This window comes from Hylaeus anthracinus, unplaced genomic scaffold (assembly GCF_026225885.1).
Source record: "Hylaeus anthracinus isolate JK02 unplaced genomic scaffold, UHH_iyHylAnth1.0_haploid 11985, whole genome shotgun sequence".
Classification (NCBI taxonomy): Eukaryota; Metazoa; Arthropoda; class Insecta; order Hymenoptera; family Colletidae; genus Hylaeus; species Hylaeus anthracinus.
In genome coordinates this window covers 811,231-826,041 of record NW_026534333.1, presented here as the reverse complement: position 1 = coordinate 826,041, position 14,811 = coordinate 811,231, and the positions used below count along the sequence as shown (strand labels likewise).

Here is a 14,811-nt window from a genome sequence, read left to right as displayed (position 1 = left end):
ATCCGAAATAATGGTAAAAATAACTAGGAAAGTATCGCGCAAAAAACAGCGAAATAGGTAGAAAAAGAAGGAGAGACTTCGTAGGGGTAAGGATCAAGTACAAGACGGTATATTCGTTACTTCGGTTAATTCGATACAAAAAGGTACGATACAATTTTCATAAAAACGACAAAAAACGCGATCAAACGATTTCTGTTTCTTACTGCTTCTTCTTCCATTGCGTTCTACCTTTCTTCCGATTAGCCATTCGCATTCCATCGTCTGTTTGTCTCTTATTCTTGGGAATATATCTCTTCCACATATTTTTTACCGGCGGTTCGTCGTTGTTCTCCGAACGACTCTTTTTTATCTCGTCGATAATCTTAATCGAGTCGGAGGAAGCATTCAGAACGCTCTCTCGCGTTGAAATATTTTCGATTTGATTCGTGCTTCTCCTTTTTCCACGCTTCTTCCGTTTCCGTAATGCACCTTCTTCCTCGACATTAGATTCGTCGTTCCCTCCCAATTGTTGGTTCGTCGATTCTTCGTTTCTTTTACGTTTGGCATAGAAAGGCAAAGGTACGTCAAAGTTCCTTTCAAATACCGCGACGAAGAAACCGTTGCACAAGTCTACGTCAGACTTAGCGTACAGGCACTTGTCGGAACATTTGTATTCCGTAGAACTGTAATTCTTCCAATTTTTTAAAAACATATCCTTAATGGATACAAGCGTGTAAGCGTCTTTGACATTTTCGAGAATTTCATCTATTACTTGCTCGTTTTCTTCTGCATTTACAGAGCAAGTACTGTAAACGACTCTTTTTACATTCGGGAAATTAAGAAGTGCATGTCGCAAGAGAAACACTTGAAACGACTGTAATTGCTTGAGACGATGCGGCACTACTTTCTCGTCTCCGTTCATCAACTGTCTGTCCAACATACCTACGATGAAACATTTAGTTTGGGTTACATTTGAAATCATTTATAAATTTATATACGCGAAATGTATTTTACCTGAACCAGAACAAGATGGATCGACGAGGATATATTCCACGTCAGGATAATCGTCTGAATTGATTGTCAACGCGTCTCTATGAATAGTTTCTACACAACTGGAGCTTGTTAATCGTACTTGATCGCATAAAGTCTCGTATCTTCGTTCGTTTCTCTCTACCGCATAAATTTTTCTACAAACATTACATTTAGTTAAATTTAAAGTATCGTTTATAAATAAAACATAGATATCGGTTAGATCTCATACCCGTTATTCTCTAGAAGTGCAGCCAAGTGTGTTGTCTTCATTCCTGGAGCTGCACACATATCTAGTACTACAGATCCAGATTCTGGATTTAACAATTGCGTTGGTAGGCAGCTGGCCTAAAAAAATAAAAAAAAAATAAAAAAACAGGTAAACAAAAATCGAATAAACGATCGTAGCAAGAGTAAGGCATTTTAACAAGAAAATAAGCGTTACCTTATCTTGTAAAATAATTTCTCCTTTTTTATATCCGGAATGATTGTGAAAAGATGTATCGTGTGGGAAAACAAGTAATTCTGGAATATGGAAATCTTGAATAAACTTTGGCTTTGATAAATTTGTTACGGCTTCTAAATGAGCTGTATAATCTGGACATTCTGGCAGAAGAGTCCATCCTTCGTCTTGAAAGTATGATATTGCCTTTTCTAACGACAACAATAAAGTGTTGACACGAACGTATCTCGCCTTACGAACTGAAAAAAATTAGATTGACTTTATGAGACGCGCAGTGGTGCATAATTTTTTATGGATATAAAGTAAAAGTCATACTTTCTGGCTAAACTATTTATTGTTAAATACATACTCGATTCTTTTCGACATTAGCATTACTAACTCGTAACATGATAATAATAGTAAAAAAATATACAAATATTTAAATTACATTCTACTATATACTTATTACATCTATCAATATATTAACGTATTTTTTAAATACCACCGCATGTGCAGTGTAAATACAATAATATAGTTATATATTTTTATTACAATCGTAATCTCTTATTTACATTTAATCGATTTTTTTGTTGAGACTTTCTTTAGAAGGCTGATCAGCTATTTCGTGAATCTCGGGAGTATTATCAGGTTCGTGAAGCGCCTGATAAACGTAACAAGCGATTATTAAATTTACCATAATCACTGCAGCAAACACGGAAATGCAATTTGTTACAAATCTATCCGTGTTAAACTCAGTCTTCAGAATATGCTCTACTCCAAAAAATACAGCAAACGGTAGTGTAAACATAGCGGCGCTATATAGGAACAATGTTCCCAACACTGTTGCAATACTCATAATTGGTGTTTCTTTACTCTGTTCGTGAAAAGTCTCGTTTTCGTTCGATTTTTGACGATTTTTATTCACGTAGGACAGAAATCTTTTAATTCTAGTTTGCCGGCTAGTAAGTATTCGATTGTTGCGGATGATTAAAACCATCAATCTGGATGCGCGATATCCCTTAGAAAGCAAAATAACTTAAAATATCTCTAATTTGTGGCTCGATTGGTTTATTAATTTTCCTGTACAGGAATGGTCCATTTCTGTAAAAATAATACGTATTTATTGGTAATTAAATGCAATGTCTTTTTACCTGTTGTTAGTGTCGGTTGAAGTACTTCTACGTCGCTACAATTTTGCAATGCTTTGTGCAGCTGTTCCTCATAGCTAAGTATGGTATTAACAGGCTTGCATTTTGCATTCAAAGCTTTTTTCCCCCAGAGCAATTCTGTTATAAGAATTTTTGCTAACCATGGGTCCAAACGAGATTCTTTTGCTAATATACCAGTTTCGATTATGAGATAATTTAACTGTGCTTCTTTTTGTAATGTATTAAGGCACAAGGAGTATACCGCAGACACATTCTACATTGAGATGAAAATTAATAAGTAATTATCGTTATTTCGTAATTGAATACTTATAACTGTAATAAATGTAATCAAATTACGATAAAGGTGTAACAACATATACAGTTCCAACATAATTTGAGTAAAAGGAGCCATGAAAACCACGTGATTACAGTTCACTCGTACTTTTAAAGAATAAGAGATCGTCCAACTATTCGACACGGTTTCAAATACTAAATACTGTTGAACAGATCACTTCTATAGTTTAAGCCTTTTATTTTATTATATTTTTTAATTCTAATCGATGAACTTACAGGATGCTTATGATCGTAAATCTTTGACTTGAGGTTGCCACCCTTCTCGCGAATGTCTTGAACGATCCTAGCAGCGGTTTTATAAAGTCTTGGGACTTTCACAGAATGTACATATCCGCTAGGCATGTTACCGCATCAGTCAGAAGTACTCCAAAATATCGAAATTAATTTCAGTCACCAAGTAACGCATTAATCGTCGGGATCCCACGCCGAACTATACCTGACTATGCCTCGTGAGACCAACACGAATGACGACACACGTTCGCCATGCTGTGCGGATGCAACGGTAATTTATCGAGCTCAATTTTTAAAGATACACGAAAAACTTGCATTGAAATGTAAAACAAATATACAGAAGAGACCATTATATATAAATATAAATAGCAATTTATATAAATTTGATTATATCTGCATCAGAAATGAACAAATTAGATGAATTCGAAATAGTCACCGCTCGCTAAGCCGCTCAGTGAGCGGGTATTAGTACCAGTGTCGCCATCGGTGGGAAAACGCCCAAGTTCGTAGTGAGAATAGTTCGCACAATTTTTCCTAGATGGCGCCACCGATATATTTGATCAAATTTAATTAAAAATGCATAATTAATAAAATTCTTTTGGCATATAATAATACAATATATCAGTAATATGGCAAATTTCTTATTTTTTTAATAGTTATTTAATGCAGCAATAATTACCGACCATTTAGTTAGCGTCGCCATCTAGCGTGATAAGTAAGAACTATTTTCACTACAAACTTGGGCGTTTTACCATCGATGGCGCCACCTTACTAAAAAACTCGCTCACTGATCGGCTTAGTGAGCGCGAGCGGTGACCTTTCTTGCCTTTCTGGATGCATCCAATTCTACTCGAATAATAGATCACAAATAAAAACACCGTATAACAATTTATTCGCGACGTTTTTCCATTGAATATTGCTAGTATCTAACTACCTATAATCGGCTCTGTCGCTTGACTTTATTTACAGATCGTCCTTGAAACAATTTTCAAACAATTACATGGGAAGCTGCACGGATACATGAAAATGAGCCTCGTTCGTCGAGTGTCACGTGTTTGCTACCACTTCCAATCAGTTTGCAATACGAACTTATTTTAGTGTACTCCGATCTAATTATTAGTCTGTTAGATATTTAATAATCGTGAAATTTGATGCATTTTTTATGCATAATTACGTCTACATTCAATTAGAAATATGATGCTAAAGAAACTGTGACTACTCGGTAAGATCGCAAGCTTAGACTAAAAGGATTCTCACGTTGCTACGTACAGGTTACGTTTCGGCAAACGATCCAAAGTATATTTTTTATTTTCTAACTACGCAAATGTTGACTCTCTCGCGTACAGACGTTTAAATAAGAATTAGACGATGTTTGGTGACCGTTTAGAGCGCAGGTTAACGCGTGTCTCGATTCCGGAAATGAGATACGAAGACGCAAAATGTTCTGTTGCAATCGCGTTGTGCAGAACGTACACATCGGTTTGTCAGAATTTATAAATATCACAATTAGTATAAGTAAATAATACAAACGATACTGTAATGTACATATGGTTTTCTTAAAGTTCCTGTGAAATAAGTTCCATTTTATGCATATTTTCTATATTTTACTCCAATTTTATGTTATTTAGAAATAGTATAGAGATATCTGGTACTGATATTTTAATAAATTGTTTTAGAAAGTTTGGAGTAAAGAAGACATTTAAAGTTACATCTCATTTATATTGCGACAAAGGACACTTCAATGACTAAAGACAAGAAGGTTTTATTGTATTGTCATAAATATTACATATTATTTACTATGTGTGATAGATTTTGTATAATTAATTGTTATACATGTGGCACACATATAGAGAATTTCAACTTTTGGTTTCATTTGCTTTGAAAGCATAGGAATTTTAAAAGCAAAATATGTAGTATGTCGGCAACTCGATGTATAAAAATTATTCGTTATAGGATTTTGCTTCTGTTTTTACATTTAATTTCTATAGCTGTACAAAAAAATTTAGCATACTACATTGTTGCTTATTATATGTGTTTTTTGTCTGTATTTGTTAAATATCTTGTTGTTATCTTGGCTTGTACATATGAAAGAAAAAGAATTATATAAGAAACCTTGTAGATCAATGTTATTATTATTATAGTAAATGTTTAACCATTGCTTTTTTATGATTTCAGTTGGTCCTGCATGCTGTGCACTGTATCAACGTCCCGTCTAAAGTATTGCACTGTATTTTTTCTTACTTTGCCAAACACATCACATACACAATAAGCATATAAGGAATTATGGCTGCCTACATCAATCGTACAATGTCCATGATTGCGGGAGACAGCCACTTGCGATCAACAGATATTAGATCCGATAATTCTCCCCTCCAGATTTTCGTTAAAGCCAAAAAGAAGATCAACGACATCTTCGTGGAAATAGATGACTATGTGCAGGATACCGTGGGATTTATGACATGTAAATAATTTTTATAGCATATCTGGTACAAAGTACCGTAATTTCGATTAACTGCTAACCTTTTTTTTTTATAGCGCTACAAGGTGAACGTAATATAGTTACGCCCGAAGATGCGCAGAGAATCTCAAGTTACGTCGATAAAGTTCACGCGATTAGAGATGTACTTAAGCGGGATCACATGAAAGTTGCTTTCTTTGGAAGGTATTTAATTATGATAGGATCGAGTAACATTGATATTTGAACTAAATGTAACATATACATTTATCTATTGTAGGACTAGCAATGGAAAGAGTACAGTTATTAATGCAATGTTACGCGATAAGATTTTGCCAAGCGGTATAGGACATACGACGAACTGTTTTTTACAAGTTGAAGGATCGGATAACGGAGAGGCGTACCTTGTCACAGAAGGATCCACTGAAAAACAACCTGTTCAATCTGTTGGTCAATTGGGTCATGCTCTTTGCAAAGAAAAATTGTGCGAAAGTCATTTAGTCAGAATATTTTGGCCAAAAGAGAAATGTTTACTCTTACGAGACGATGTAGTATTCGTTGACAGCCCTGGAGTAGACGTGACACCCAATTTGGACGACTGGATCGATAAACACTGTCTGGATGCAGACGTTTTTATTTTAGTAGCTAATGCTGAATCTACGTTAATGGGGATTGTAAGTGGTATTAATTGTTTATCTTATGTTTTTATATAAAAGTTACACCTACTAAGAATATTGTAATTGCAGGAAAAAAATTTTTTCCACAAAGTATCAACAAAATTATCGAAACCCAATATTTTTATTCTAAATAATCGATGGGACGCGTCTGCTTCAGAACCAGAATTCTTCGAGCAGGTATATATCGTATAAAGTTGCGCACGATACATAAATACAAGTTCCTCTGGTATTTGAGCGATTACATTCCGATAATACGTTATATCGATTAAAAAAACTATTTTTGAAAGCATTTTCTTACAAAATAACATGTTATATTGTTATTAAAGCTGGTACTACATATTAAGGTTATTATCTCGGAATTTGTTTGCATATAAACAATTTGCTATGCATTAGGATGTCCAAAAATATATATGTAATATATAGATGCATTGATATATTAGCTGTATGCAGTGGCAGCTTTACTCAATTAATTCACGTAATACCCCATTTATCCCTTAGCTGGGCAAAGAGCAAAAGGAGGTAAGCTGCTCCGTTTTACATTCTTTGTTTTAACTGCAAATGAAACCAACATTGTCACTATGCAATTCATATTTTGCACATGTGTAGCATGAAAAAACATTCATAAAACTCAAAGTCATACTTTAAACTACCGATCTGCTTTTCATATTAAGAAGTCTCACCGTGTGCCTTTTGCTTCTTAAATTTTACTCTGAAAGCTAATACGTACGTTATACTTATTTACGTTTAACATCTGCGTAGGTGAGGGCGCAACATCAAGAGCGAGCCGTTGACTTTTTAGCAAGAGAATTAAAAGTTTACACTCCAAAAGATGCCGAAGAACGTGTTTTCTTTATTTCGGCGAAAGAGACCCTTCAAGCTCGAATAAAAGAACAACTTGGCCAGCCCGCTCATAGTAAGATTTTGTAACTTTTTATTTAAAGATCGTGTACAAATTTCGTACTTACTATATGTATATTTTTATTTCAGATGGTGCACTAGCAGAAGGATTCCAAAATCGTTATTTTGAATTTCAAGATTTCGAACGAAAATTCGAGGAATGTATCTCAAAGTCTGCTGTAAAAACAAAGTTTGAACAGCATTCGCAACGCGGAAAGCACATTTCCACGTAAGCAGTTTACTGTTCGTTCATTTAAATGTTTACTTTCTAATACAAAAGGAAATGATCTTTTTAGAGAAATTCGACAGACGTTAGACGAAATATTAGAGAGAACGCAAAATATGAAAAGTGAACAATTACGTGTTAAAAGAGAAGTTCATGACAAATTAAATTTTACGGAGCAGCAGTTGATGTTACTCACTCAGGAAATGAAGAATAAAATTCATCACATGGTAGAAGATGTAGAACAGAGAGTATCTAAAGCTCTAAGCGAAGAAATTCATAGACTAGCTGTGCTCGTTGACGAATTCAGTGTACCATTTCATACCGATCCATTAGTTTTAAATGTATATAAACGAGAACTTCATACACACGTGGAAAATGGCTTAGGTAATTTCTTAATTTATCGCACATATATCTTTGCACGTAAGAAATTCTAATTCTCGAATTGTACAGGTTCTAACTTACGAGCGAGACTCAGTACCGCATTGGCATTGAATATAGAAAACTCGCAAAGAGACATGACGGAGCGAATGGCGAACTTATTGCCTGAAACTAAACGTCAAATGTCGTTAAATATTTTACCAAGAAGAGAGCCGTTCGAGATTTTGTATAGATTAAATTGTGACAACTTGTGTGCGGATTTCCACGAAGATTTAGAGTTTCGATTCTCTTGGGGAATTACAGCTATAATTAATAGATTCGCAGGAAGGCAAAGTCCCAAAATAGCCATCGCTAATTATCCGCAGGATGTAAGTGAATTTATCGAGTGATACGATCTACTTGTACAACGGCAAAGTTACTATTCAGTTTGCATATACGCAGATACCACCCGCGATTATGTCTCCCACGGAAAGCGTTGATTCTATAAAATATATTTCGAGTACCCCAAACTTTACACCGAGATCAGACGACTGGTCATTGGCTTCTAGAATTGCATTAGCATCTATAACTTCCCAGGGTACGATGGGAGGTCTCATAGTTGCTGGTTTCGTAAGTATTCTCTGTAAAATGACTTTCTAAATACAGAATCACTTTAGTCTACTGAAATTTCTTGTTTCAGATGTTGAAAACCATTGGTTGGAGACTTATAGCTGTAACGGGTACTATATACGGAGCTTTGTATCTTTACGAACGATTAACGTGGACTAACAAAGCAAAAGAACGTGAATTCAAACGCCAATACGTGTCTCACGCTACGAAGAAATTGAAACTAATTGTAGATCTCACATCCGCGAACTGTAGTCATCAAGTACAACAGTGAGTTTAATTTGTTTTATCAGCTATTTAAATGTTTCATTCTCTCAGAATCCATTGTAACGTCATTTTTTTTTTTTTATAATCGTAGGGAGCTATCCAGTACCTTTGCCCGTCTGTGCCATTTAGTGGACGAAACAACGTCTGAAATGGACACTGACCTAAAACACATCGCAAGTACGATAAGAATACTCGAGGAAGCAACTAGTAGCGCTAAAGTATTACGAAATAAAGCGAACTATTTAGCGAACGAGCTCGATTTATTCGACGCGGCATATTTAAAGTCATTAAATTAAGACATCGATCTGCGTCGTATTTAAAGAGTAATATGATCTATAGCAAAAGTTGAGAACATCGGTGAATGTTTTGGGAAACATGACCGTGCATGTTGTGATAGTTAAAATAACTCGTAATGTCGTATACCATTAATGAAATACCAAACGCGTGCTAGGACATGTTTTCCTAAACGACTATTTACGCGTACAGAGGGAATGTTTTTACAAAAAAAAACTCTAGTCTTAACGCAGGCAACCAGAGCTTTTTCAAATTTTTAATGAATTCATCCAAATTCATGATAATGCCAAACTAACGATTTTTTGCATATGTTTTTTGTTTCTTCAGAAAAAGAATTAGCACAAAAGTCTTGCATTGCTAGACTGTTAATGAATTTTTGAATTTTTTGTTTTTAAAGATTCTTTTTAAAGCGAATCATGATAGAGAGTATTATTTTTCCAAATAAACCACGAACTTTTAAACGGGAGCTTCGCGTAAGAAGTACATAAATGATCAATTTCTACCTAGATCTATTAACAGAGATAAATGATTCTTATTTATTATATAGCGATTTAAATAATGCAACTATTAGATTTATTAGATTGTATTTGTAAGAGAGCTTATGTTACTATATTAATAAACGGTTGTTTGTTGAATAAGAATCATATTTGTAAATGTTTGTCCATTTACATAATACATATATTTAGTTGAAATTAAAAAAGTAATCTCACCGAGAGACTGTTACAAATTTCGAGTTTTAAACGAGTCATATGACCAAGATAGAACGGATACAAACGTATGGTGGACGTATGACCTCGTGAAAAATGTGAACGCCTACGAAATGGCTCGAGCATGTAATTACACGCAAATAAAGCTTTACAACAATGTAATTCGGTTGTTCAGCACAGTAAGCCCATCATTTATTACATCATTCCAAGTTTCGTTAATCGAGTGTACATTCATGATTTTCAATTTAATCAGACAGTACATTCTAACCTACAAACTACGATAAAATCTGATATAATCGGACCACCTGATCCGATTTCAAACCTAAGACCGATCAAATTCTCGATACCCTGGAACGAGACTAATCTTGAAAAGAAATACAGAGAGGCCAGGGAAGATACTCAGCTTTGGAATCAAAATTTTTGGGTGAAACACAATACCAGTTTTATAAAAGTACAATTTGTAATCCTTTGTGATATTGTTATGAAGAACAAATGATATATTTTAAAATTGCGAATTTATCGTAGGAACGTAAACAATTCCAAGAGAACCTGAAGGCACAGGGAAAAACATCGATCACCGCGGATGATATGTCTGTATTTTATAAACACTTTCTAGATAAAAATTGGAAAAACCATTTCAATTATAACATTGCATGGTATAAGAGAAATATCAAGCTGCTATTTCTTGAAATTGGGGCAAGAGTAATCAGATTGAAATTTAAGTAATTGCTCCAGCAATGTTCATAGGGAGACTACATAATACTTTCGAATATAATTATCAAGAAGAAAATGCTATGATGCATTGCATGTATTTACAACGTAAATCTGTATGTATAGTATGTTATCTGTAAAGTGAACATAGTAGAATATACATATTATAATATACCATACATATGATTATGCATTTATTGACATAACTCGATTAAGTTTAAATTTCTATAATCTTCATTTTAACACATTTTGTGAATGCAAACGACTGCTGTAATTCAATTTCACCACATTATAAGACATAATTGTTCATTTCCTTTGTATATCTTGAACTCCTTTGGCATATTTGACTTTTTAAACATCCTATCTCCTTCTCTTTCTTTTCGATAATTAATGCCATATATTTATGTTGCTGCCTCTCACAACAGAGTTGCTTTTGATATTCTTTCACAGACTGATTTAATTTTTGATAAGAAAATTTTGCAATTGCCAGTGCTCTTTCTTTTTCTGTCTTCAAATGATCTATTTTAGATGTCAAAGTTCTACACTTTTTACAGTCCAATGAATGAACTTTGTTTAATTGATTATCAGTCTTGTTCAATGTTATCTGTAAAGATTTATTTTTTTGCTTTTCTTGACATAATTCTAGTTTGAGTCTATCGAACTCAGAGGCTAATTGTTGGGCCATTTCTTCGCTATCGTGCAGTAACTGGTACAAAAAGATGTTTATTTCCTGCTTTTAGATACTTCAGTCTAAATTAAAAATAAATCCATTACCTTTTTTTGCCTTGAAATAGTCTTGTTTTGTTCTTCTACAATCTTTTCTTTTATCCTTATTTCAGATAAATGATTTTCTTTAAGAATTTCTATTTCTTGCTTAAAACAATCACAAGCTCTTGTTTCTTCGCACAGACAATGTTTTAAATGTTCTATTTGTTCCTCCATTTCTTTACAGGTGCTGTTATTAGACTCCAACATACTTTGTACTTCCGATAGTTCTGTAGCCTACAAACATATAACATTAATATAATACTTATTTTTATTTTCTTAATAAATATCTTTACTTTCTGAAATAATTCTTCATCTTTCTTGTACAATATATGCTGTTGATTGTTACACATATTTGTTACTTCGTGTATCCTTTTTTTCTGTACTCTAATCACATTTGTAAGTTCCATGATCATATCCATGAATTCTGTTCTTACTTTATTTAAAGCATCTTCTTTTACTTTTACCGCGCATTTCATTCTATTTACTTCCTGCTCAACTTCTTCGCACCTTGAAGCATGTTTTTAATATCTGAAGTGATTTTTAGATTACACTTTAAAGAAGTACAAATACGATCACGTAAGAATTACAGAAATTACCTTTTAGATTCATCCTCTGTTAAAGAGTCCAATTTATTTTTTAGGTCATCCCGTTCTAACTTCAAAGTTGTATTTGCTTGGGTAGCTTCAACTATCTGTTGCTGAAATGATAATTATTCTTATATTAATGAATATGACTTCTTCTCGCATACATACTTGCAATCTCGTAATCTCTTTTAATAGCTCATTTCTATCTGATTTAACTAAATCTGTTTGATCACTTGATCGTTTCGCCAAATCCATTGCACGTTTAGTTTGTTCTTCGGCTGTTTTCAACGCACTTTTTAAACAATCCGCTTTTTGCTCGCTATCTTCTTGAAGACATTTCATACTGCAAGTTAAATTTTCTAATTTCTTTTCAAGTTCTTCCGTGCGTTTTCTTTCGTTCGAGAGATCCTGCAAATTACATATTATATTAACATAGATGGAGTATAAGAGCAATGATTTATTTTCAAAAAGAACCTTTTGAATTCTTTCGAGCATCTTTTTCTCGTTGATAGGAATATCTTTTATGCTGTAAACTTCTTTTAATTCATTTACATTCTGCATTATATCTTTATCTACTACAGGTTGAATTTTCTCTTTGCTTGATCCTGTCTTGTGTTGTGCATTATTTATATTTGAAGTATTTGTGCTTAATTCAGCATGAAAATTATCTTTTGTAGGTATAGTTTGTTCATTCTTCTCTTCAAATGTATCGATTTGTTTGTCATTAACATAAGATTTAAATGATTGTAAACTCATGTTTATTTGATCAGATTTACTTTGATTTTCTTTGATTGGTAAAGAATCTTCACTGATTGTATTGCTTTTTACATAGGTATTAGTAGTTTTTTCATCTGTTAAATCAGTTTGAACTGATCAAAGATTTAATATTAGTAATATGCATTGTATATATTAAATGAATCAATAATGTTTAAGTACCTTTGTTTAATCTAGTATTTCTACAAGCAAATTTTTTACATGGTTTGCATATTTTTGCATTGCATGGCGTCTTTCTTATAGTATCATTGCGTGAAATGCATTTTTCAACATAGTTCAGTCTATTGCACTGTTCTTTTAAAGACAACATATGATAGGTGCAATGACAAAGTTTACCAAAACTATTCTCTACACAACACTGTATAAAATAAATTATTTCTTATGCATCCTATTCTTTATTAGGTAAATAATAATGTTCAATTTATAACATTTACTTTTTTACATGCTGAGTGAGAATACGTATCAAATTCCTGATCCATTCTTTGTAATTTTGAAATGGTCATAAGTTGCTGATTCAGAGTATCGAGTCTTGTTGAAATACTGCACATCCCAAATTTTATTTAATGTATTTAAGGCATCTGTCATAATACTAATTTTTATCCTTATTATGAATTCTAAACTAGTGACATTTAATAAGTAATGCAACAAATACGCATTAAATTGTCACTGTCATGATAATCGTAGATTGTCTTATTTTTTTTTCGTCTGTAACATTTTGATTTACCATTGATACATCGTTGCAAAATTTATTTTGACTGAATATTCATGAATCGTCTTTCGAAAATAACAGATCAGAAAAAAATGTTAGCAGACAATTATCTAGTAATGAGAACGACAAACATTTCTAAATAATATTATTCGTGCGATGCTTAGCCGTAACTTGAAATTATTTATGCAACGAAGATCGCGTTATATATCGTGGAATATTTTATTTCTCTGGGGTTTTGGATTATGGATAGCTTTATGTACGAATAATATGTACGAATCGGACATTGTAGTACAAAGAGGTAAGTGTTACATATATAATTGTGGAACATATTTATTTAAACGTAATTAGGAGAGAGGCCCTTCGTTTATAGGTACCATATTTTATCAACAAAATTCGAATTCTGGAATTGTACATGGTATTGGAACAGAACGAAAGACAATGGAAAATGTTTTGCACATTACAGCAACAAATTGTACTTTGTGCAATACGATGCTGATATTAAAAGATGTGCTTAAATATATTTTTGTCCTTGTATTTGTGTGCTGTACGATATTGTTTGTATGCATGTGTGAGCATATAAGAAAAAGCATAGAAGTATGGAATAATATGTAAGTAACGAACAATGTTTTTGTACAAAGTTCTGTACTTGTATTTCAATTTATGTAAGTTTCCACAGAATACGTAATGTCTATTCAACTGGCGTGTATTTAAAAGCCATTGCAAGAAATTATATAGATTATATTTTTGATAGAACGATAACAAACAAACGAGATCAGTTCACTTTTAAACCTGAATTAATCGCGAAATGTAAAATGAGTACGGAGCATTTACAGGAAAAGTTGAATTATAAAAGTGAAGAAAAAAGTTCTATTTCGAAAGGAATGGTCATACAAAATGAAATTAATTTTAATAGCTACACTATGTTGCTGTTTAACAATTACGAGCTCTATTGTTATTTCTATCATCAACAATTACAAAATACGTTTAATTTGTTGACAATCTATTCCGAGACGAAGGATTCGGAATATATAAACAATAATCTGATATCTTTCAATAAGTATAGGGACAACAGTAATCATCAATTAAAAAATGGTATACGAAAACGCATCATTAGCTCATCACCAGAATTTCAAAAATTTCTGGCGAATTCAAGAAAATCTCGATTCTTTAATCCATACACTTTAGAAGTGTCTACAAATTATATTATTCGTATTAAATCAACTTATAAATTATAGTAGCAATAGTGTCATTTTAAATAAAATACTTATATTGATAAGAATATCTTTATTTATAACTTATAACTCATTTACATCGAAAATGACATAGTAAAGTGTTCTAAAAAAAGGGATTGTAATTTTAAAAATACACAAGGGTGACAAATACTGCCAAATATTTTTTTGGCTTATATTGAACTGTATATCTATATTGTGATTGCACAAGTGGCGCCATCCGTGGGAAAACGCTCAAGTTTGTAGTGAAAATAGTTCTCACTGTTACTACTAGAGGGCGCCACTAACAAAAGGGGTCGATCATTATTAAAAATGATAAATTTAACATATTAACTAATTAATATAT

General features: G+C 32.9%; 5 protein-coding genes across 9 annotated transcripts; 3 read left to right on the top strand and 2 right to left on the bottom strand.

Annotated features, from left to right (window-relative positions):
- Positions 1–81: 81 nt before the first annotated feature.
- On the bottom strand, positions 82–3,526 carry LOC128886665 (28S rRNA (cytosine-C(5))-methyltransferase). Its single transcript, XM_054141757.1, has 6 exons — positions 3,169–3,526; positions 2,602–2,872; positions 1,454–1,710; positions 1,241–1,356; positions 994–1,166; positions 82–921 (listed from the first exon to the last, which is right to left on the bottom strand). The coding sequence occupies exons 1-6, from the start codon at positions 3,292–3,294 to the stop codon at positions 200–202; spliced, it is 1,665 nt and encodes a 554-aa protein (XP_053997732.1). The 5' UTR covers positions 3,295–3,526; the 3' UTR covers positions 82–199.
- A 614-nt stretch (positions 3,527–4,140) lies between these two features.
- Positions 4,141–9,461, top strand: LOC128886658 (transmembrane GTPase Marf). 4 transcript variants are annotated; one of them, XM_054141739.1, is made up of 14 exons: positions 4,141–4,405; positions 4,860–4,942; positions 5,359–5,644; positions 5,719–5,845; positions 5,919–6,312; positions 6,385–6,492; positions 6,814–6,834; positions 7,075–7,228; positions 7,303–7,441; positions 7,509–7,822; positions 7,889–8,184; positions 8,258–8,425; positions 8,496–8,692; positions 8,781–9,461. In XM_054141739.1, exons 3-14 carry the CDS (start codon positions 5,467–5,469, stop codon positions 8,983–8,985), a joined length of 2,301 nt encoding a protein of 766 aa, XP_053997714.1. In that variant the 5' UTR covers positions 4,141–4,405; positions 4,860–4,942; positions 5,359–5,466; the 3' UTR covers positions 8,986–9,461. The 4 variants fall into 4 exon arrangements, with proteins under 4 accessions (XP_053997714.1, XP_053997713.1, XP_053997716.1 ...); XM_054141738.1 differs by lacking the exon at positions 4,860–4,942 and having other exon boundaries at positions 4,142–4,405; XM_054141740.1 differs by lacking the exons at positions 4,141–4,405; positions 4,860–4,942 and adding an exon at positions 4,679–4,698.
- Positions 9,462–9,602: 141 nt separating this feature from the next.
- Positions 9,603–10,578, top strand: LOC128886683 (cytochrome c oxidase assembly factor 8). 2 transcript variants are annotated; one of them, XM_054141788.1, is made up of 3 exons: positions 9,603–9,869; positions 9,944–10,114; positions 10,216–10,578. In XM_054141788.1, the coding sequence occupies exons 1-3, from the start codon at positions 9,804–9,806 to the stop codon at positions 10,414–10,416; spliced, it is 438 nt and encodes a 145-aa protein (XP_053997763.1). In that variant the 5' UTR covers positions 9,603–9,803; the 3' UTR covers positions 10,417–10,578. The 2 variants fall into 2 exon arrangements, with proteins under 2 accessions (XP_053997763.1, XP_053997762.1); XM_054141787.1 differs by having other exon boundaries at positions 9,944–10,141.
- Positions 10,579–10,680: 102 nt separating this feature from the next.
- LOC128886670 (uncharacterized) lies at positions 10,681–13,075 on the bottom strand. The gene is made up of 5 exons (XM_054141765.1): positions 12,962–13,075; positions 11,766–11,866; positions 11,463–11,676; positions 11,176–11,403; positions 10,681–11,107 (listed from the first exon to the last, which is right to left on the bottom strand). Exons 1-5 carry the CDS (start codon positions 13,073–13,075, stop codon positions 10,691–10,693), a joined length of 1,074 nt encoding a protein of 357 aa, XP_053997740.1. The 3' UTR covers positions 10,681–10,690.
- Positions 12,848–14,509, top strand: LOC128886671 (uncharacterized). Its single transcript, XM_054141766.1, has 3 exons — positions 12,848–13,534; positions 13,607–13,844; positions 13,913–14,509. Exons 1-3 carry the CDS (start codon positions 13,393–13,395, stop codon positions 14,469–14,471), a joined length of 939 nt encoding a protein of 312 aa, XP_053997741.1. The 5' UTR covers positions 12,848–13,392; the 3' UTR covers positions 14,472–14,509.
- Positions 14,510–14,811: the final 302 nt, after the last annotated feature.